This window comes from Geotrypetes seraphini, chromosome 6 (genome assembly GCF_902459505.1).
Source record: "Geotrypetes seraphini chromosome 6, aGeoSer1.1, whole genome shotgun sequence".
Taxonomy (NCBI): Eukaryota; Metazoa; Chordata; class Amphibia; order Gymnophiona; family Dermophiidae; genus Geotrypetes; species Geotrypetes seraphini.
In genome coordinates this window covers 22672090-22696056 of record NC_047089.1, presented here as the reverse complement: position 1 = coordinate 22696056, position 23967 = coordinate 22672090, and the positions used below count along the sequence as shown (strand labels likewise).

Here is a 23967-nt window from a genome sequence, read left to right as displayed (position 1 = left end):
AGGAACTTTTATGAAATTATCTTCCAAAGTGGCTGAAGAGGAAACTTTCAACAATACAACAGTAAAATAAAGCTACTGAACACCGAAAAGCCTCGCGTTTACAGACTCAAAAGGCAGTTAAGTGTGGGAACACAGCACAATGCAAGGGCAAAATCCATGCACGCACAAACGTGGGCGCATTTGCATGACGCCTGGCAGGCTCGCGAGCTGCGGCTCGAGACTGGAGGAGCCCCTCGCCTTAAGGCATTTCCAAAGACAGGTCCTTCGCCCTTCCTCCAGGCAGCATCCAGCTAACGTCAACGAGGTTAAAACTAGGCCGACATACGAACGTCAAGGCTGGAGAGAGATGCTGAACGACCTAACGCCCCCTCAACCCGGTATTCCTCCCTCATTCTCAACGCCACCCGCCTACCCTCGCTCCCAGCCTCAGCCGCTATGCAAACAACTTGCCGGCAATCAGCCTTCCGGAAGCAGGAAGTGGCGTCAGAGGAGGCGGGACGCGGCAGAGGGAAGGGTCTGGGGCTGGTCGCGAGCAAGGTGCATGAATTATTTGCTGCCGGCGACCTCGCAGAGTGGTTGAAAGGTAAGACTGGAGAGTGAGAGCGGGAGAAACGCCGGACCTTGGAAGGGAGAGATGACAGGCTACAGGGGGAGGGTCCTGGGTCCTTCAATGCTAGTGAAGAAAGGAGCTGGGGGGGGGGAGCCAAAGGCATTTTGATTAGTGTCTTAGAACCATTGTAAGATGATTAATTGTTTCCCTGTCATTTTTATTTCAGTTCTCTTCATTATAAACTAAACGTCGATACAGACTTAAACGAAATAGAAACAAACATCCCTTCAAATGTTGCATAGTGAGATTTAATAGAACAGCAGTTTTATAACTGTTCTTTAAAATACGTAAAGAAAAAGTTATGCTTAGTTAACTAAAAAAAAGTTATGCTTAGTTCCCTTTTAAGAATGAGGAGAAAGCTGCATGTTGGTAGTTTCACTTTTATAGCTCTTGCATTTATAAAGGTTGTGGCTATAATGATTTCTGCTAGAAGAAATTGAGCAATATTGTGTTTTATGTATATTTTTTTCAGGCTGAGTAGAGAATAAGTTACTCAAACATGATGTCGGTTTGCACACAAGCTGCTAGCAACATGCTAAAAGCTGTAACTAGAAGACCCCAAGGGTCTTTCCTGACCAGGCCAAGCAGAGCTAGCTGGGAGCCGCTAAGGACCTGCTCTTCGGGTTCTAGCGATGGTGGTTCACCAGTCAAGGTGCAGGCTATCAAGAAGAGGGGCTACGACATCACCAGAAATCCGCATCTAAATAAGGTAAGGAAGCGGGCACCTGAATAATCTTCAAGACAGCAAACTTTTCTTCTATATTTGACTGTAGCTGGATTAGAAATTAGGGCTACTGATTTTAATTTTTTATTGCATTAAACACTTCTAAAATATCCTGACGCAGAAAAAAAAAAAGTGCTAGCGTTGTAAGCAGTTCCTGCTGAAATGGCCATAATTCCTCAACAAGTTCAGTAAGTATTGTAGACCCATTTGCTTAAGGGACTTGTAAATGAGAGTCGCAGCCAGATGCACTTGCAGATTTTAATGAGTATCGGCATTAGATTTACAGCCCATCACCACCGTATTATGATGGTGTTGCAAATATTTGGAAATACTTCCAGATTGTTGGTTAACAGGGTCTCCTCACCCCCTCTCCAATTGTCTTTATCAGTCAGTGAATTTTGGTGGCAATTGTCCTATTGTGCTAAACCTGGAATTTAAAGAAGCTAAAGACGGCATGCACCAATTTGCCACAGTACATAGAAATGCACCTTGATGCTCAGAGTTTTATGCTCCTGCATTTCCTGCTGAAAATGGGTTCTCTTGCCATCTGCACTGCACAGTTGTCTTTCGGTACACTTGAGCTGTGCAGTGCAGTGCAGTAACCTCTGGTGATTCAAGGTTCCACAAGACCAGCCAGGAGTCTGCATCATATAGTTCAAGCTTACAGAAAAGAAAAAAAAAAAAAAAAAATCCCTCATATGACTTTAAAAAAATTAACAAGTAAGTTATAGGCCAGAAGACGGTCAACAGATGGGAACCGAAGACAATCTACAATTCAGGTGGAAAAAAAATAAACAGGCCCTTAAACCCCCCTAAACTCATAGATTCAATTATTGTCCCAAATCAGTTTTTACAAAATCAATATAGATAAAATCACTTATCTGAAATAAGCATTTGAAGGATTTAAAAAATAGCTCTGCTGATGGTGTATAAACCCCCCCCCCCCTGTTGAGTTGCTGCTAGTTTATAAGAACACAGGAAATCGGCTAATCAAAATTCTTCCCTTTTTTTAAGCATTGAGGATTTATTGCCATAAACCTGTAGAATGAGGAAGCTTGTAGGTCTATAATATTTTAAAAGGTGTCTTTCCCCCACACATACATTGAAAAGTGGTCTATCTGCTTTCAGGAACAGCTTCAGCATCATAAAATTTTAGAATTTATTTATTTATTTAGATTTTTATCCCGTCCTCCCAGTAGCTCAGAACGGTCTACAAGTGAACATACACAATGTAGTGTAATTAGACATATAAGATATACAATAGGTTTAAATGTTTGGACATACAAGACTGTGCAGTAGTTTAAATACAGGGAGTATACAGCAAATTAAGAGAAGAGTTTAAGTATAAGTAGTTTAGTTTAAGTACAAGTTATTTGAGTTTAGATACAATTTATCAGCGTACAGACTAAGAGAGGACTATACTGAATTTTAGGGAGAAGATAGACAGGAGAGAGAAGGGAGAGGTGGGGCTTAAGGGGGGAAGATTGAGGGTGACCTTTAGTTGAAGAGGAGGGTCTTTACCATTTTACGGAATATCAATAATGAGTTCTGTCGTCTGAGTTGAGGGGGGAGTTGGTTCCAGAGATGTGGAATGAAGCGGCTGTAGGATCGTTTGCGGGCAGTTTCTGAGAGGAGGGACCTTCCGGGGGGAATGCAGAGGCGTATCTCTGATTTTGAGCGGAGGATGCGAGTGGGGGTGTAGATGGGAAGCTTGGATTTTATGTAGGAGGGGGTGGTGGTATAAATTCTCTTGTGGGCTATTGCCAGGGCCTTGAAAGCACAGCATCCTAAAACACTGCATCTTGCCAGTGATTTTTTTTATATATATATACTGGATTTGATCAATCAGGGAATTTGTTTTGCTACTCCTTGTGACTCTGGGCAAGACACTTAGGTCCAAATTCTGTAACTGGTGCCTAATGTTAGGCACCTATTTCGAAGGCGCCTATCTTAATCGATTAACAAGCCCAATTAAGCTTTTTAATCAGCAATAATTGAAACGTAGGCGCCTATCAAGAAAGAGCGATTCCGCAACAAGGCGCCTCTAAAAATTTAGGCGGCCTTCAAAAAAATAGGCGCTACGCACGTTAGGCGTGGGCGTGGCTACTTGTTAGGCGCCTTGTTGGCAGAATCGCCGCTCTTAAGCGCGCTTAAGCGCTCAGCTAGGCGCTTAACTTTTAGTCGTGCCCAGAGCCGGCCTATTTCTTGGGCGCCTCCAAAATAGGTTCCACTCAGCGTGATTCATTAAACAGCACCCAATTTTACTTGAATCGCGCTGAACAGTGCCTAATTGGGTGCCTAACTTTTGGGCGCTTCTTGTAGAATTTGCCCTTTAATCCTCCATTGCCCCAGATACAAAATAAGTACCCGAATATAATATGGAAACTGCTTTGGTTGTAACTACTGAAAGGTGGTGTATCAAGTTCTATCCCCTTTCCTCTTTCCTGTAGAAAAACTGCATGCAAATACACTGGAAAACAAAGGCAAAAACTGCAGTGATGATGTACAAGATGCCAAGTCTTTAATAAACAATCATAAAAAATAAATATAGTCATAAAACAGTTTGTATCCAAAAGGATTGATGAGCCTGGACCCAACATGGTCCATGTTTCGAAGAAACACTCCTTCCTCAGGGGTCCTAATATGAACAATTAAGGGCTCCTTTTACTAAGCTGCGGTAGTGTTTTTAGCGCGCGCTGCCCCCCCCCCCCCTGCGCTACGCGGAAAAACTAACGCCAGCTCAATGGAGGCGTTAGCGTCTAGCGCACCCTAAAACCGCTAACGCAGCTTAGTAAAAGGAGCCCTAAGTGTGCAAGAATAAAATTATGCGCGAGTGAGATTGGTAACAGCAAGGGAGTAATGTGAAAAACAAAATGTGTGATCAAAGTTATATTTAATATGAAACAAGATTTTGCAAATTTATGGAATGTGACAACAAAGAAATACACTGGACACACCGTCTGAATTTGCCCTACTTTGAAACTTCAGAATAATCATGCCAATTGCAAATGTTTCTGCCTCAGCTTCTATCCATTTGTTCGCCCTTTATAAAAATTCTCAACTCAATTACCTTAAATTAGTATATCGCAAACTGTGTGCCCCGGCAGATTCCAGTGAACTGTGTGCCCCGAGATGCCGGTGAGGAGGAGCGGTGCCGGCTGACCGCTAACAGGAGGTGCCTCTTGCGTCCTGTAGTCAGTCAGCCAATGCCGGTGCCTCTGCTCCTTCTCCTCACCTCACCTTCTGCAGCCCCCCCTCCCCACCACCAGTGGCTCAGGGCCGCACCTGGAGGACATCTGCAGATGCCAATGTGATGACATCACACATGCTTATGATGTCATCGTATCGACGTCCACACATTTCTGAGTATCCCCCAGCTGCAGCCCCGAGATTAGTGTGCCACAGCTTAAAAAGTTTGCTACACACTGCCTTAAATAATGCAAATATATTGGCTCAGTCTTTTTTTTTTTCCCCAACTTGAATTACCGTAGAGCAGTGTCTCTCAAACTTTCTCAAGCCGGGCACGGCTTGAGGCACCCAGAAGTGCACGGACGTCGCCGTGATGGCATCACGCATACGCTCGAGCCACAGAGTTTCCATAAAGTATGCGGTGAATGATGCAAGATATTTTGAATGTTATTCGTGATGGGATGGATAGCCAGTGCAGTTGTTTGAAGGTTGTGACTGAGTCATATTTTCTCAGGTTGAAGATAAGTCTTATGGCAGTGTTTTGGATGAGTTGCATTTTGTGAATTAGAGTAATATTGATTCCCATGTAGATGGAGTTGCAGTAGTCCAGTTGTGGTAGGATCATCTGCTGTACGATTAAGGCAGAGTAGTGTTGGTGAAAGTACGATCTGATTAGCCTTAGTTGTCTCAGGGTATAGTGCAGTGGTCTCAAACTCGCGGCCCAGGGGCCACATGCGGCCTGCCAGGTACTATTTTGAGGCCCTCTTGATCACATGTCTCTTTAGCTATTATTATTACGACTTAGCCAAAAGGAAAGATTTATAAACTATAAAGAGTTTTACCTCATGCAAAATTGTAATTTCTTTAATAAGACATTAACTATTTTTTCTGCGGCCCTCCAAATACCTACAAATCGAAAATGTGGCCCCGCAAAGGGTTTGAGTTTGAGACCACTGGTGTAGTGGGACTTCTTTCAGAGACTAGATATGTGAGGTTCCATGTTAAGAGTGGAGTCCAGTATGCAACCTAGGATTTTGGAGGATTTGTCTATGGAGAGGGTTTCGCCTGATCAAAGGGTGATGCTTGTTGGTGCCATTGGCTGGGTCGTGTGGAAGTATAGAACTTTGGTTTTAGTTGTGTTTAGTTTCAGTTTGTTGGTCGTTGCCCATTTTTGGATTTTTTTTTTCTATATTGTGCGAGATTTTGTTGGATAAGTCCGATTGATTTTTGGTTGTGGGAATAAGAAGAAAAATGTCATCTGCGTAGGACATTATGCGTTCGTCTTCAAATTTGATGTTACCTAGAAAGCTCATGAAGAGATTGAATAGAATGGGGGAGAGTGGGGAGCCTTGTGGCATAAGAACATAAGTAGTACCTCTGCTGGGTCAGACCAGAGGTCCATCATGCCCAACAGTCCGCTCACGCAGCGGCCCATCAGGTCCAGGACCTGTATAGTAATCCTCTATCTATATCCTTCTATCCCCTTTTCCTTTAGGAAGTTATCTAATCCCTTCTTGAACCCCAATACCGTACACTGTCCTATTACACCCTCTGGAAGCGCATTCCAGGTGTCTACCACCCTTTGGGTGAAGAAGAACTTCCTAGCACTGGTTCTGAATCTGTCCCCTCTTTAATTTTTCTGAATGCCCTCTCGTTCTTGTATTTATCGAAAGTTTGAAGAATCTGTCCTTCACCACAGAAGGCTTTCCAGGGGTTGGAGGTCTCTCCATTCTTATTGACGATATATATTCTCTGTTTTGTAGGAACTCTGAGAACCATTTTAGCACTGTGCCTGTTATGCCTATTTCTGATAGTTTTATTAGTAGTAGATGGTGGTCAACTGAATCGAAGGCTGCTGAAATATCAAATTGGAGGAGCATTGCTTGGCGTCCTGTGCTGAGCAGTTGTTTGTTTTTTTGTGATTAAGGTGAGGAGGAAAAGCTCTGTGCTGTATTGTTGGCAGAATCCGAATTATAATAATAATAATAATAATTTTATTCTTATATACTGCCATACCCAGCGAGTTCTAGGCGGTTTACATCAATTAGATTAGGATCTGCATTGACAAGCAGATTTACAACAATTTATTAGAATTACAGCTTTTATCGAACTAGACAGAGGATGTAGAGAGTAGGGAAGAAAGGGAAGGTCTAGTGAAGGAGGAGAGGAGCAGGGGGGGGCGAAGTGTTATTGTGGGATGTGGGGACAGTTAAGGGTCTTGTTTGCTGAATAGGTAAGTTTTAAGTAGTTTTCTGAAGTCAAGGTAAGTGGGGGCCTCGAGTATCATTTGGGCTAGCCATGGGTTCAGCTTGGCTGCTTGGAAGGCGAAAGTTTTGTCGAGGAATCTTTTGAGATGGCAAAGTTTAAGTGAAGGGAAGGCGAACCGTTGAATTCTACGAGATTTCTTGTTGGTGCAGTTGGGATGGGTGGAGGCATGAATGGTGCTCTCCATGGGTCAGCACCCACCCACTCCCCTCCCAGACCTGAATATAAGCCGAGACCCCATGTTGGGCCATTTTTTATGGCCCCCAAAATCTCAGCTTATATTTGAGTATATACGGTACATCATAATCTTTTTCTAATTGCAACAAATGACTAATACACGTTGAGCATTCTTTATTTACCTGCATCCTTTCGTAAACCATTTACCCTTGCCAATAGAGTTATTCTAGTCCAGTGACCAACACAGAACCCCGATAGGAGTGTAAGACCATGCAGGAATTCTATGGATTTGGGGGGCAGAATAGAACTATTGTAGAAACAAGTGTTACAGCTGTTCTCTACCCTTGTAGTGAGAACTGCCCTCATATTTACACGGTTCATAGACAACGGCGCGAAAGACAAAAGCGCGCGCCGACAATTGAGTGCAGCGCGCGCCGCCGTAAATGAAAGTTTTTAGGGGCTCCGACGGGGGTTTTTGTTGGGGAACCCCCCCCAGTTTACTTAATAGACATCGCGCCGGCGTTATGGGGGGTTGTAACCCTCCACATTTTACTGTAAATTGAACTTTTTCCCTAAAAACAGGGAAAAAGTGAAGTTTTCAGTAAAATGTGGGGGGTTACAACCCCCCACAATGCCCCCACAACGCGGCACGATGTCTATTAAGTAAAGTGGGGGGGGGGGTTCCACCCCCATGCCCCTCCCGTCGGAGTGCTAAAAACAGTAATTTAGAGTGGTGCGGTGGTGCACGCTGCGCTCAATTGTCTGGGCGCGCCTTTGTTGCGGCGTGCTTTTGACCTGACACCTATTTACACAGCTTTCTGCCAACAGATAGTATTGCTTTCTGAGGCTTTATCTTAAGTGGGTGCGCATTCAGCGACTGGTTAGCTGCTTTCGCTTCTCAGTTTGGCCACGATGATTCTGACCGGTTACAGCAGGTAATATCGGCCTCGTCACTTGTCTTCAGTCTTTGCACTCTTGAAGTTTCTGTTTTACTCTTTGAAAAGTCAAGATGCTGAGTAAGTATCGTGGGCGGAATTTTCTTTCCTCAGCAAAACTTGGCTAGCAAAACTGCCCATGAAGTAGAATTTTTCAGTCCTCAACTTAACGAGTTTAAAGGTTATTAGGTGTTTTATAGATAATGTGATAGTGCGAAGATAAAAATGTTAACGCCATTCCATAATAGAAGCTAGAATGTGGCCATTTAATGTCAGCTCGTGTATTGCAGTGCTTGCTGTTTTATTTCTTGATAACTTGTGTTTAGCTGATTCCCATAAAAGAACTGAAATCTAGCTGTTTTCCTAGAGTTGTTTCCTGTTCACGAGAAGATTCCTCATATGCGTTTCTTTTGCAAAAATAGGGTTCAATAAAATTCTTAAGTACATGAAAGCCAACACAACTTTTACATGATACAAAGTTAAACATATCCAAAACGCTAGGTTGGAGTGTCAAAAATGTATTTTTCTCAATAGGACACCTCAGCCCCACCACTCCACCGCTATAGTATTCTCAAGAAAGCGAGAGATTTATGTGGTGCCTCATCATTGGTCATCCATCTTAAGTGCTGTGTGATATTCCTTCACTTGACAGTATTGAAATTTAAATAATTAAATAATTTAAATGTAGAAAAGTTTAAGGAGCTTGTATACTTAGCTTAAACACAGCCGAACCTGGGAGTCTGACCCGACACGTTTCGCACATATAGTGCTGTCTCGAGGGTCTCCCGAGGTCGCCGTCGTCACCCGACTCACAAGTAAGATATCTGTGGAAGGTGTCCTATTGAGAAAAATACATTTTTGACACTCCAACCTAGCGTTTTGGATATAGGATCTGATTAGGTTGGTACAATTGCTAAGTATTTGCCATTGTTATACAAGCACAAAGTTAAACATGACATCTGTTTACAAATTTTTGCAAATGTGTAATTACTATTTATTTGTAGTTTTCTTATTATGAAAATTCCAGAAGTAGAGGTGGTTTTCAGCTGGGTATAGCACTTCTGAGAGAGTTTCAGAGTGTGGGGACAGCTTCTGAGCTGAGAAGGCTTGCTGGTCGGTGTAACCCCACATCGTATGATTTCCTTTTAATGAGGCTACAATTTGGGATGTTCCTTGGGAAGACTTCAGAGGCCTAAAAAAAATAGGCTGTCCTTGTACATGCCTTTAAGAACTGTAGCCCATTTCTTTTGAAGGCCTTGAAGATCAGAGATAAGGTTTCGACATTTTTTATCCTATAGGTCGGATACTGGTAGCCAGTTACATTTTTTTGCATGAAGAGTTTTATGCGGTTGCATCACTTATGTACCTTCACGTCAGTCATGCTGTAGTATTCTGAATTGATTGGAACCAGTACAAACTACTTGAGGTCGGACCAATGCATACAGCATTACAGTAGTTGCTCACCTTCTCATTAGACGGAGAAAGATTATGTATTTGCTGCACCTGAGAGAAGCTGTTTTTGAAGGTTGCCTGAAACTGCTGGATTGTAGCAAGTTGAAAATTCAACACTGCCCCGAGGTTCCTGGGTTATGATTTTAGGATATGTGGGGAGTATTAGTTCCCTTGGATTTTGATATCAGATAACCTGGCTGCTTGTTTTGGAAACCCACAGAATCTGTTCTACTTTGGTTCAGTCAGAGTTTGTTTTATTTGTTGGCATTCTCAGACTTACTGTAGGTTGTGTTTCTTCTAGGTTGTTCATCCGTTATTAAAAAATCGTATGAATGAGACAGCTCTATAGCATTTTCGGTCTATCTCTTCATTGAACTTTTTTAGCCAAAGTTCTGGAAAAAGTTGTGTTGAGGCAGCTGCAGAATTTTCTGGCTCTTAATGAAATCCTAGATGGCATCCAATTTGGTTTTAGACCCAGGCATTCAACAGAATTGCTGTTACTCTCTGTCTTGGATACTGTCCAAAAGGGTTTGGATCAGGGGATTTCCCATTTCATGATCTCTTTGGATGTTTCGGCTGCATTTTGACACTGTCAATCGTCGTATCTTGTTGGCTCAGTGGCGGGTGCTAGGGGTTGGAGGTATATTGCTGGAGTGATTTTGTTCCTTTTCGGAGGATCATACAGGAGAAGTTTGATTGGGCCACACTAAAGTGTGGAGTGCCACAAGGGTCTTCTTTGTTGGCAATGTTATTTAATATCTATCTGTTGTGTAAAGAATTGTAGGCTTTCGGAATCAGTTTTTATCTGTATGCCGATGCAGTTTCTGGTCCATGGCTGATGCTCTGAACTGCCTTCATAATTGTTTTCAAATAATTCCGAATTGGATGAGTTTGAATCAGTTAAAGCTGAATGTTGCAAATACGGAGGTTCTTTGTGTGGGTCAGGAAAGAGAATTGCTATCCTTTCCGTCAGAGGTGGTGTTGGATGATGTGGAGGTTCCTGTACTCCGGCAATGCAGATATGTAGGGGTTGCTCTGGACTCTGGACTCTCTCTTTTAAACTGCAGGTGAAGTCCGTAGTGTCCCATGCTTTTTTCAAACTTCGTCTGTTATGTGGCTTACGGGATTATTTGTCATTGAATAATTTCAGGGTAGACATTACAATGATCCTCACGTCCGTGTTTTGATTACTGCAATGCACTGTATTTGGGGTTGCCAAAATACATGGTACAGGCCTGGTGGCTGGGCGCTGACCTGAATATAAACCAAGAACCCCATTTTTGTCCCCCAAATCTCAATTTATATTTGAGTATGTATGGTAGTTCGAGTTTGGTCCCTATCTGCCATATTTCGAATATCACTACACCTATTTTTCCCCATCATAACTATTTTTTTAGCTGGTATAGAAGGATAGAGTTTGAGCATGATACCTAAAAGCCCATTATTGTCAATGTTACTAGCAGCCTGTATGGGCCCTCCCTCCCCCCCCCCCCCAACAACTTCTGGAGCTCCAGCTGTGAAATAGTTTGAAGGCTCTTGGGCTTATTTGTAGTCGTGTGTTTATGTCGTAATGGTATGGACGTGGTGTAATGTTGTAGGATTTTCCATGATGCTTAACCCAGTTTATTAATCAACCTGTGGTGTGCATTATTGTATGTTTAGTGACCAGGTCCTATTGCCATATTTCTTAATTGGATTTAATGCGCACCTTTTCAATAATAGCTCAGAATGAACTACAGTACATTGAGGCATAATAAGGTATCTCTGCTCCCATCTGCTTAAAGTCTAGAGCAGGGGTGTCAAAGTCCCTCCTTGAGGGCCGGAATCCAGTCGGGTTTTCAGGATTTCCCCAATGAATATGCATTGAAAGCAGTGCATGCAAATAGATCTCATGCAGATTCATTGGGGAAATCCTGAAAACCCGACTGGATTCTGGCCCTCGAGGACCGACTTTGACACCTGTGGTCTAGAGCAGTGATTCCCAACCCTGTCCTGGAGGACCACCAGGCCAATCGGGTTTTCAAGCTAGCCCTAATGAATATGCATGAGAGAGATTTGCATATAATGGAAGTGACAGGCATGCAAATCTGCTCCATGCATATTTACTAGGGCTAGCCTGAAAACCCGATTGGCCTGGTGGTCCTCCAGGATAGGGTTGGGATCCACTGGTCTAGAGGCAATGGAGGATTAAGTGACTTGAACAAAACCACAAGGGGTATCGGTGGAATTTGAACGCTGGTTTCCCTGGTTCTTAGCTTGTTGCTCTAACTACTATTTATATGCATTGCAGGTGAGTAAGTAGATTCCTCAGTGCTGGAGAGGGCTCCTGTGAGCTCCTTGTTGAATTATTATTATTATTTTTTTTTTAATATAGTATCTCACTGAGAACTAGCCGGGCACCTCCAGTAAGAATTTGGCAGCTCCTCACTGGGCTCACATTTCTCTGAATGTATCTGTTTTGCAATGCATCAGCATGTGCAATATTGGGTAACGCTATTAGTATGGCAGGAAGGTCTCTGGAACAGATTTATTATCTGCCTATTAGAAAGAATCATGAAATGCACAACGTGCTAGAGTTATGAAATCATAGGCAATTGCCTTTATTTATAGATCCTCTCTTGTAGCCCTGTAAGCCTCTTAAAAGTCTTGAAAGAGTGAAAATACTTTATTTTTATTGGAGAATTTTTCCCAGTCCCCGCAGGAATTTAATTTCCCTGTCCCATCCCCATGTCGCTGTCTTGCCCATTCCTGTAAGCTCTGCCTTAACTGCACAAGCCTCGAACTCTTATGATTTTAAAGTGTTTGAGGTTTGTGCAGATGAGGACGGAGCTTAGGCATTGGTGGAATGAGGCATTATGACATCGCAAGCTGAGCTCTAGAATGTTGCTATTTGTGATTTTAAAGTGTTTGAGGATTGTACAGATGAGGATGGAGCTTAGGCATTGGTGGAATGAGGCATTATGACATCACAAGCTGAGCTCTAGAATGTTGCTATTTGTGATTTTAAAGTGTTTGAGGCTTGTGCAGATGAGGACGGAGCTTAGGCATTGGTGGAATGAGGCATTATGACATCACAATATGAGCTCTAGAATGTTGCTATTTGTGATTTTAAAGTGTTTGAGGATTGTACAGATGAGGACGGAGCTTAGGCATTGGTGGAATGAGGCATTATGACATCACAAGCTGAGCTCTAGAATGTTGCTATTTGTGGTTTTAAAGTGTTTGAGGCTTGTGCAGATGAGGACGGAGCTTAGGCATTGGTGGAATGAGGCATTATGACATCGCAAGCTGAGCTCTAGAATGTTGCTATTTGTGATTTTAAAGTGTTTGAGGATTGTGCAGATGAGGACGGAGCTTAGGCATTGGTGGAATGAGGCATTATGACATCACAATATGAGCTCTAGAATGTTGCTATTTGTGATTTTAAAGTGTTTGAGGATTGTACAGATGAGGACGGAGCTTAGGCATTGGTGGAATGAGGCATTATGACATCACAAGCTGAGCTCTAGAATGTTGCTACTTAGGATTTTAAAGGGTTTGAGGCTTGTGCAGATGTGGACGGAGCTAAGGCATTGGTGGAATGAGGCATTATGACATCACAAGCTGAGCTCTAGAATGTTGCTATTTGTGATTTTAAAGTGTTTGAGGCTTGTGCAGATGAGGACGGAGCTTAGGCATTGGTGGAATGAGGCATTATGACATCACAAGCTGAGCTCTAGAATGTTACTATTTGTGATTTTAAAGTGTTTGAGGATTGTGCAGATGAGGACGGAGCTTAGGCATTAGTGGAATGAGGCATTACGACATCACAAGCTGAGCTCTAGAATGTTGCTATTTGTGATTTTAAAGTGTTTGAGGCTTGTGCAGATGAGGACAAAGCTGACAGGAAAAGAATTTAACGGGACGGGAAAATGAGTTCCTGCGGGGACAGGGAAAAATTTGTCCCTGTGTCATTCTCTTAATTTTTATGTTAAAAGTGGAGCTGGTGCCATGATAGAGATCTATAAAATACCGAGTAGAGTGGAAAGGGTAGATATGAATTGCTTGTTCACTCTTTTCAAAAATATTAGGACTAGGGACCATGCAATGAATCTACACGACGACATGATGTTTTCAGTGATGGCACCGCAGCTTTGGAATGCCATGCCTCAGCATTTAAGAGAGGAAAACGACTTGAGTCGTTTTAAAAGTAATTTAAAAAGTTTTCTTTTTAAAGATGCTTTTAATCTTTAAATTATGTTTAAACTTTATATTAGTTCCCCTCTTTGACGGCACTTTTCCCTTCCTATTGTTTTCTCCATATATGGTTCTCCTCTGTACTTTAAAACACTGAATTGTAGTTCTGTTCCCTCTTACCTTGTGTATTAGTCGGTCTGTAAGTTTATTTGTCTACCCATTATTCTAAATTTTTTAATTGTATGTCTAAATATATGTTTATTCTTTTATCAGTTTTGTACCTCGCTTAGTAAAACTAAATAAGCGATTCATCAAACCAAAATAAAACTTGAAACTTACTAAGTAAATTTAAAACAGACTGGAGAAAATATTTATTCACACACATAATTAAACTCTGGAATTCATTGCTGGGGTATGTGGTGAAATCAGTTAGCTTAGCAGGGTTCAAAAAAGGTTTGGATAATTTCCTGAAAGAGAAGTCCATAGACCATTATTGAGGTGACTTGGGGAAATCCACTGCTTATTCCTAGGATAAGCAGCTTAAAATCTGTTTTATTACTTGGGATCTAGCTAGATACTTGGGACCTGGGTTGGTCACTCTTGGAAACAGGATTCTAGGCTTGATAGACCTTCGGTCTGTCCCAGTATGGCAACTCTTATGTTCTTAATGTAGGCTTTAATTTCCTTCAGTCCTATAGAAGCTCTACTGTACTTCTTATAAGAACATAAGAAGTTGCCCCGGCTGAGTCAGACCAGAGGTCCATCTTGCTCAGCGGTCCGCTCCCGCGGCGGCCCATCAGGCCTAGTGCCTGAACAGTGGTCCCTGACTGATTTTATAACTTACCTCTAATCCCATCCCTATAATCTACCTCTACTCTTATCTGTACCCCTCAATCCCTTTGTCTTCCAAGTACCTATCCAAAGCTTCTTTGAACCCCTGTAGCATGCTCCTGTTTATCACATCCTCTGGTAGCGCGTTCCATGTATCCACCACCCTCTGTGTGAAAAAGAACTTCCTGGCGTTTGTTCTAAACTTCTCCCCTTTCAATTTCTCTGAGTGCCCCCTTGTACTTGTTGATCCCCATAATTTGAAAAATCTGTCCCTGTCCATTTTTTCTATGCCCTTCATGATCTTGAAGGTTTCTATCATGTCTCCTCTAAGTCTCCGCTTTTCCAGGGAGAAAAGCCCTAGCTTTTTCAGTCTGTCAGTAGAGGTCCCCCATACCCTTTATTAGCTTAGTTGCTCTTCTCTGGACCCTCTCAAGCACCTCCATATCCTTCTTGAGGTACGGCGACCAGAAATTGGCAAAAAATAAAGCAAGATAGGGTCCCTTTTACAATGCCACGATAGCAATTCCCATAAAGCAAATGCAACACAGCCTATTCATTTCCTGCGGGACTCATTGCTGTGGCTTTTTAAAAGGGGACCATAAAGATTTGGCTTTTTAATGTTAGTTTTCATCTGGGTTAGTAATATAATTGTGATCAGTCTAACAGATAATGAGACATTAGGGGGCTTCCTGCATTGTACATTGTTTTAAAAAGTGTTAACGAGGTATGTTTAGAATGGATATACTGCTAAGAACCCAAAGGTGTTATAGTGGTTTACAAATAGTTCTGTAGAAGGGAATATACCAAATAATTGGAGGAAAAGGGTGAGACCATGAAGTCTGGTTCCTCATGAGAATTTAGCCTTATCACTGCTTTATGATCTGTAATGCTGGGGGTGATGTTTTGCATGCGGCATTCTTAAATTTGGCAATGCGAATTTTCAAATTCAGATCATTTACCGAGCGTAATGCAACAAGTGGGGATGGGCTCATTATAAATCCATGAATTAGTTTTGGTTGTACAGTATTTCGATTAAAGAAGTACTGAATGTGGTTCGTATGACCTGGAGAAAATCCCCCCAATTTTTTTATGAGCCACGGGCGGTTTGTTTGAAAGCCTAAGCTACACAGCTTTTGCAGGCTGGCTCCGGCATTATCCCCGACCCTGACGAAGTAATGAAACGCGTCGTCGGGGCTGGTGCAGCAGCAGCTATTGAAGCTAAGTTCAAAGCATCAAGAAAATACAAAGAAAGTTGTGGGATCACACTGTAGTTACAAGGGTTGATGAGGAGTGTGGCAGCACTGAGCTATACTGCTTGGGTGGCGTTTTCAGGATCCTTTTAAATGAGACTTATCAGCAGTGGAATTTCTGCGCTGGTGTGTGGTATGCTAGTATTGTGATCATTATTTGCTAATGCCAATTACTAGGTCTGGAGAAAATAAGACATGCTATTGCTAACTAGATTTTTCTTAAGATTTATTGCATAACAAGGACATTCCCTAAGTGTCTGTGTGGAAGTTGTGCTATTTTGGTGTTTTATATTTGAGGCATACTTTACCTTATTAGGGGATCTGGATGCAGCCCTTTATTTTTGGTAGTTAAATAGTAACATAATATGTGGTTACTGTATTTTTGTTTCTTGGAATCTTTTAGCTCCTGTTTAAGAAATAAAACTATTTGACAACATAGTGAAAAAAATTAATCGCGGAATTCCATCACCACAATAATAATAACCAGTGCTTTTTTGCATATTGTCAGGGTGACCTGGGGTATAGGTAGTCTGTTCCCTACTGCATGCCTGAAGGCAAGAGCCCGAGTCCCAGATAAGAGGCCCATCTGGTAGCAAGGTTTGGATAAGGGTTCTAGCTGAAAGCAAGGTTAATTCCAGGTAAAAACAAGTTGGGTATCAACATGGAACTGTAGTCCTCAGGAACTGGGTTATACCAGCAAGTATTTTTGAGACTTTGTGCAGTTTAAATATCAGTCTGTCTTTGGCCTCCATCCTTGTCCCTGTCCTAGAGGTGGTTAGAGCCAGTCTACTGCTGCAGGATTCTGTATTCATCCGATTCCTTGCTGGGAAACCATGAGATTACCAGTTTTAATTTATTTTAAAAATTTCTAACCCGCTTAAACCTAAGCGGATTACAAAATGCAGACATAAACATAATCCGACGTACAAACATTTAAAATAGCAAAATATAAATTATCTAACATTTACCTCGGCCAGTAGTTCAGTTTAATCAATTAAAATCTTCCACAAACAAAATGGACATTGGGTTGTGGATTTGTTTTGACGTGGGCCTGTCTTAAGTTTTTGTTTGTACATTTGCAATTTTAAAGTTGTAAATTTGTATGTTAAATGTACAGTACAATGATTGATAACTGTGACCCATAAGGAAGATTAAAGAACAGTCAAGAATAGGTCTAGATTATTAGGCACCTAGATAATGGGGTAGCTGGTGGGGTTTAAGGATTTCTTGGTCAGTTGCCTCCCTGGTGAGAAAGTGCCAGACCTCGCCATCACCGAGATAAGATTTTAGACTGTTCTGGGGTGGAGCCAGCTGTGTTAGGCATGTGGGAACTAGTAGGAGAGAAGCCAAGTTTAGGCTCAGTGGTGTAATAAGAGGGGGGCTGTCTTGGTGAGGGCGCAGGGTCTTCCTCTATACCCCCCCCCCCCCACTACTATGCCATTTCCCTTCCCTGTAGCTCTGTAATGTTCCTGGCACGAGCAGCAACTCCCAAGCTGCTGTTGTGCCAGCTCTTCCTCTGATGTCACTTCCTGGACCCACGCCTAGGAAGTGACATCGGAGGAAGTGCCGACACTGGCACGACAGCAGCTTGGGGGTTGCCGCTTGTGCCAGGAATGTTACAGAGGTACGGGGGAAGGGAAGCGGCAGGAGGGGCGGGGAAGGAACGTGGGGGGGGGGGGTGTGCCACTGCCTTGGGTGCCTCTCATCCTTGCTTCGCCACTGTTTAGGCTCTTAAAGTTAAAATCCAGAATTGCCAGGATACTTGACTCAGAAATGCTCCCTGTTCTACTTGCAAGACTCGGAAGTCGGGCAGACCTCTGGAGTCTTGATGCGAGGATGAGAAAAAGGTACAGGAAAAGGGATTTAGGTTTTGTTGGCAACTGGGCAACATTTCTGGTAATGAAAGAGCCTGTTCTGAAAAGATGGGCTCTGCTTTAACCCAGAAGAAACCAGGCTGCCAGTGCTAACATTTTAAAAAGGACATAGGGCTCCTTTTATTAAGGTGCGCTAGTGGTTTAGCGCGTGTAATACTGCGTGCTAAACCGCCGGCTGCGCTAGCCGCTGATGCCTCCCTTGATCAGGCGTAGTTTTTAGGCCAGCGCGGGGGTTAACGCGTGATGAAACATTCCTTAGCATAGCAGCAGATGAATCCAGAGACAAGTGGGATAGCTCACATCGACCAGCAGGTGGAGATAGAGAAACTGATTAACAGTCGGTCTTATAGACTGGTATTCCTTCTGTCCATTCAGTTTGCTCTATCTCCCAGCAGGGGTTGGAGCTATCACTCTAGCTCCTGGATTCTGGCTGTGCCGGGTGAATTGGTGTTCAGTTAATTGCTTCTGTTGAGACTAGCTCTCTTCAGAAAGACAGGGGTGCCTGGCTGAGCGGTGCCGGCTTTGGGAGCTACACCTGGGCCCTCCCAGGTCCCTTCTCCACCCTCCCCTCCGGTTGATTGAGGGGTTTACTTGGGCTCTGCGTTTTTTTTTTCTTCATTCCAGTATAAAAAAAAAAAAAAAGTCAAAGAAAGGGATAATGGCGGCAGAGGCTGTTAAGCGGTGTTCGCGCTGTGGGAAGCGCAGAACACTGTCGGGATTCTGCTCTGCCGGTTGTACAGATGCACCGGCAGAGGATTCTTTCTTGCAGGCGTGTGACTTGGCCATTTCCCGCGTTGGGGAGGCGCGATCGACTTCCCCTTCCCTCGCGGTCGACTCGGCCATGCAGCAGTGCACTTCGGCGGCTGAGGGGCATTCGGCGGCTGTTGGGGCGTCGGGAGCGCTGGGAGGAGCCGCGGTTCCGCTCTACGGCGCAGAACAGGCAGGGTCGGCGGCATTCGGGCTGGGCTCGTTTTCACCGGAATTTGTCATGCTGATGCACCGGGCTTTTGTTTTGCAGAGCTCTCAGCCTGCTCAGCCGGTGCCTGTGAATTTTCCGTTGCTGCCTGTTCCCTTTACTTCTACTACTACTTCTACTAGTAATAATGCTAGTACGGCTGCTGTTAATACTGTGTCTCCTCAGGTGTTGTCGCAGGTAGCGAAGAAGCGCAGACTCGCTGCCGCGGACGAAGGGGATCCTATTCCAGTCTCCCTTTATCTCTTCTTGAGTCACTCGAGGAAGGTGAGGTGTTGGATTTGGAAGCGGAGGATCCCCCGGGTAGGGAAGTGGATGACCCTTCCGCTCTCCGTCTTTTTCATAGGGAAGAACTTTCTTCCTTAATTTCAAAGGCGTTGCAGGGTTTAAACATCTCACAGGAGGATGCTAAAGTTTCTGGGTCCGCAAACCCCCTTATGGCAGGGACGCGAAAGCCGCCTAGGTCCTTTCCGGTGCATGAAGCCATGCAGGAGCTTATCACGGCGCAATGGGACAAGACGAAGGCCAGTCTAAGGGTGGCGAAAGCCATGCGGCTCTTGTATCCGGTTGCCCCGAACGAAATCGAGAAATTTAGGTTACCCAGGGTTGACGCGCTGGTGGCCGCGGTTACCAAAAAGACTACCTTGCCGGTAGAAGGGGGAGTTACGCTGAAGGATGCCCAGGATAGGAAGATTGAATCTTCACTGAAAATGTCCTTTGAAGTGGCTGCGGTCACCTTACAGGCCGCAATTTGTAGTTCGTATGCGGCACGGGCGTGTCTGCAGTGGTCTCAGTTGATGGCTGATAATTTGATGGAGTCCGGGGGTTCTGTCCCATCGGAACTGGCTGATTTGGAGTCAGGACTGGCATATTTGGCAGATGCCTTATATGATATTATTCGCGCTTCTGCAAAGCAGATGTCTCTTTCGGTTGTTTCTCGCAGATCTTTATGGCTCCGTCATTGGGCGGCGGATGCGGCGTCCAAGCTTCGGCTCGTGAAACTCCCTTTTAAAGGGCGTTTGTTGTTTGGGGAAGATTTAGATAGATTGGTGAAAGATTTTGGTGATACCAAAACCCAACGTTTACTGGAAGACAGGCCTAGGCCCCCTTTGAAGTCCTCAGCTTCTAGACCGCGTTTCAGGGATGTTAAGAGATATAGGACAGGTAAGCCTTTCTTCCGATCAGCGTATGGTTCTTTCACTTCTTCGAGACCTAGGTTTCCGCAGAAAAGTTATTTTCGTACAGCGAAACCTCCTTCAGTTCAGCCAGCCCGTGCCCCAGCAAATCGCACTCCACAATGACGGGGTCTTGGCTCCCTCCGCCATTCCCTTAGGGGGGCGTCTGTCGGCCTTTTTGGCGGAGTGGGCCAAAATCACGTCGGATCAGTGGGTGTTGGACATTATTCAAGAAGGTTACAAGTTAGAATTCGTCTCTCCCGTCGCCGATTCTTTCTTGGTGTCCCCGTGCAATGGGGCGGCCAAGGGAGACTCGGTCCGAATGACTCTTCAGGTGCTTCTGGATCTTGGGGCGGTGGTGCCGGTGCCACCGGAAGAGGTGGGCCTCGGCAGATATTCCATATACTTCATTGTGCCCAAAAAAGGGGGGTCGTTCAGACCGGTGCTGGATCTCAAAGGAGTCAACAAATTTCTCAGTGTTCGCCACTTCCGTATGGAGACGGTTCGCTCAGTGATTGCGGCAGTAAGGCCGGGGGAGTTCCTCACGTCCCTCGATCTCAAGGAGGCGTACCTCCATATTCCGATATGGCCTCCGCATCAGCGGTTTCTGCGGTTTGCGATCCTCGGCCAGCATTATCAATTTCGGGCGATGCCCTTTGGTCTTGCAACGGCTCCCCGCACCTTTTCAAAGGTGATGGTGGTAGTGGCAGCATTTCTGCGCAAAGAGGGAATTCGGGTACACCCTTACTTAGACGACTGGTTGATCCACGCCTCTTCCAGGCAGGAGAGTTTGTCGGTGACTCAGAGAGTAATATCTCTCCTTCAGTCTTTGGGGTGGATCGTCAACTTTCCCGAGAGCTCTGTCCCCGTCCCAGTCTTTGGTGCATCTGGGGGTGAGGTTCGACACTTGTCTGGGGAAGGTGTTTCTGCCCCGAGACCGGGGAGAGAAGTTGCAGTCTCAGATTCATCTACTTCTCGGGTCGCCCAGACCTCGGGTTTGGGATTATGTACAGGTTCTGGGCTCGATGGTGGCGACTCTGGAGGTGGTTCCCTGGGCTCGGTTCCACATGTGGCCATTACAGACGTCTCTACTTTCCCGGTGATCTCAGGACTACGATCGGCGTCTCTAGTGGAGTCCTCGGGCGGCTCGCAGCATGCAGTGGTGGCTCAACGAGTTCAATCTATTCCGGGGCATGCCGCTAGCGATGCCGGAATGGGTCGTAATTACGACGGATGCCAGTCTTCTGGGCTGGGGGGCACAGTGCCTGCAAGCTTCAGTGCAGGGGGTGTGGTCCTCGGAGGAGGCCCAGTGGTCGATCAATATGCTGGAGTTGAGAGCTATCAGGCTCGCGCTTCGGGCGTTTCAGTCCATGATTCAGGACCGTCCGACCAGGGTCTTTTCGGACAGCGTCACGGCGGTGGCGTATATCAATCGTCAGGGGGGTACCCGGAGTCCTCAGTTAGCCGAAGAGGCAATGGTGCTGTTTCGATGGGCGGAGGTGCATGTTCCTCTTCTCTCGGCGGCACACATTGCGGGTCACGAAAACGTTCAGGCGGACTTCCTCAGCAGAAATCTTCTCGATCCAGGCGAATGGGAGCTGTCTGCTCGGGCATTCGATCTGCTGGTCCTACGGTGGGGGCTTCCAGATATAGATCTCATGGCCTCGTCCCACGGTTCTTCAGCAGACGCAAGGAGAAGGAATCGGAGGGGGTGGACGCGTTAGCTCTCCCGTGGCCTCCGAATTCCCTTCTGTATGTATTTTCTCCTTGGCCAATAATAGGTCGAGTGTTACAACGTATCTCTCGCTTTCAGGGCAGGGTGATCCTGGTGGCTCCGGATTGGCCGCGTCGGCCATGGTACGCAGATCTGATTCAGCTATCAGCAGGCGATCGGCTAAAGTTTCAGGTAACTACTGACTCAAGGTCCAATCTCCATGGAAAATCCGTCCCACTTTGGTCTTACGGCCTGGCTATTGAACGGTCGCGGCTGAGAAGTAGGGGCTATTCGGAGCAGGTTATTGCCACTCTTCTTCAAGCTAAGAAGATTTCTACTTCTGCCTCCTATGCTAGAGTCTGGAGAATTTTTGAGTCATGGTGTGGAAGGCAGGGTATTTCGCCCTTCCGGGCGTCTCTGTCGGCTATTCTTTCTTTTCTGCAGGAGGGCGTAGCTAAAGGGTTAGCCTATAATTCTCTGAAGGTTCAGGTGGCAGCCATTGCTTGTTACAGGGGCCGGGTTTCTCGCTCGGCGCTCGCATCGCAGCCCGATGTGGTCCAATTCCTCAAGGGGGTTCACCATATCCGGCCTCCTGTAAAGCGAACCTGTCCCGCATGGAGTCTTAAACTTGTCCTTGGGAGGTTGCGGGCGGCGCCTTTTGAGCCTTTGTCTGCGGCTACGTTGAAAGATATCACGTTGAAAACAGTGTTTTTGGTGGCTATGGCTTCTGCAAGACGAGTGTCGGAATTGCAGTCGCTATCTTGCAGGGATCCCTTTTTGCGTATTTTGGATGCTGGGGTGTCTGTTCGGACGGTGCCGTCCTTCCTGCCTAAGGTGGTTTCTTCCTTTCATGTGAACCAGTATTTATTCCTCCCGACCTTTCGGAGGGAGGATTGGGGGGAGCGATACTCGTCGTTGCGTCTCCTGGATGTGCGCCGGATGGTTCTACATTATTTGGGGGTGACTAACGACGTTCGTCGGTCGGATCACCTGTTCGTGTTGTTCGCGGGCAAAAACAAGGGTATGGCTGCGTCTAAAGCTTCCATTGCTCGTTGGGTCAAGGAGACGATTGCTTCAGCTTATTTGTTAACAGGGAAGCAGGTACCAGAGCAACTTCGTGCTCATTCGACTCGTGCATTGGCTACGTCTTGGGCGGAGTCCGGAGGTCTTTCTTTGGAGGAGATTTGCCGGGCGGCTACTTGGTCGTCTGGAAATACCTTTTCGAAGCATTACCGATTAGATGTGGCTGCCCGTGCGGAGGCTAGTTTTGGCGCTTCAGTGATTGCGGAGGCGGCATTAGCTTCCCACCCGGTTTGAGTTTTTGCTTTGCTACATCCCACCTGTCCTGGCCTCAGAATCCCCACGCTAATACCCACCAGACCCCATCACTTCAAAAAACACCGAGGAGTTAACCTCACCTCCTTGAAACCTGTTCCCCCAGCAAACCTACCCAACCTTACCTCAGACTCTCTCACCCCAGTCCCCACCCTCTATTGTAACGCCAGATCCGTCAGAAATAAGACCCAAATAATAAGAGATTTACTCGAGGATCATGATCCGGGTTTTCTGTGCATCTCTGAATCATGGATCGAAAAAGACGACTTACACACTCAAAATGAACTCTGTCACCCAGGCTACCATGGTCTTTTCTCCCCTAGAATAAACCGAAAAGGAGGAGGTCTTGCCCTTCTCTACAAATCATTCTTTAATGTTGAACTTCTTGAAAAGGGCAGCCATCCCTCCTTAGAATTCATGTTAGCTTCAATAAATGACGAACTTCATCCCCACCCATTAGGCATCCTGTTACTTTACCGCCCTCCTTCCCCCTGGAACAAATCCTCCGAAATTGTTCTTGAGACCATAACAAGGGCCTATCTAAAATTCCAAAGACTACTGATCATTGGCGACATAAACCTTCACCTAGAGGACAACACCAACAAGGACACAACTGATTTCAAAGACTTCCTTATTTCTTTAGGCTTCACCGCCCCACCACCCACCCCTACCCACGAAAAGGGGCACTCCATCGACATCATCAGCTTTCTTGACCTGACTGAGCACAAAACCTCCACTGTTGAGACCCGTTGGGAATCTGTTCCCTGGTCTGATCACCTCCTAGGCCATTTTTGCCTCCCTGTCTTCATGTCAGTCCTTGGTACCCCTACCCGAGCCTCAAACTCCATCACCTACCGCAAAAAAATCACTAGTGAACTATTCTGGTCCCAGTTCCTCAACAAATTCCCTCCTCTTCCCACTCTCATGGACCCAGACGCATTCTGGCACAACTGGGTGACTCTTTCGGAAACCACGTACCGTGCTCTTGCCCCGCTAGCCACTAAATCCATCTCCTACTCTCACAAGGCCCCCTGGTATCTCCCATACCACAGGGAACAAAAACAGAAATGCCGAGCCCTCGAGCGAAGATGGAAAAAATCTAAATCCCCTTCAGATAGGCAATCCTGGAGAGAAAACATCAAATCCTACAACTCCATACTAAAAAAAGCTAGGAAGATCTTCTATGGAGATAAAATCTCCAGATCAAAAAACCAAAACAGTACACTCTTCCACATCTGGCGAAACCTAACTTCTAAAAACGACTCCTCCCCCTCCCCCACCCTCCCA

General features: G+C 45.2%; 1 protein-coding gene across 1 annotated transcript in view; it reads left to right on the top strand.

Moving 5' to 3' along the window:
• Window positions 1–431: 431 nt before the first annotated feature.
• ME3 (malic enzyme 3) overlaps window positions 432–23967 on the top strand; it is a 204977-nt gene continuing 181441 nt past the window's right edge. Inside the window, exons 1-2 of the mRNA XM_033949442.1 lie at window positions 432–583; window positions 1083–1319. Coding sequence (XP_033805333.1) covers window positions 1110–1319 — 210 coding nt within the window. The 5' untranslated portion in view covers window positions 432–583; window positions 1083–1109. The remainder of the gene's footprint in view (window positions 584–1082; window positions 1320–23967) is intronic.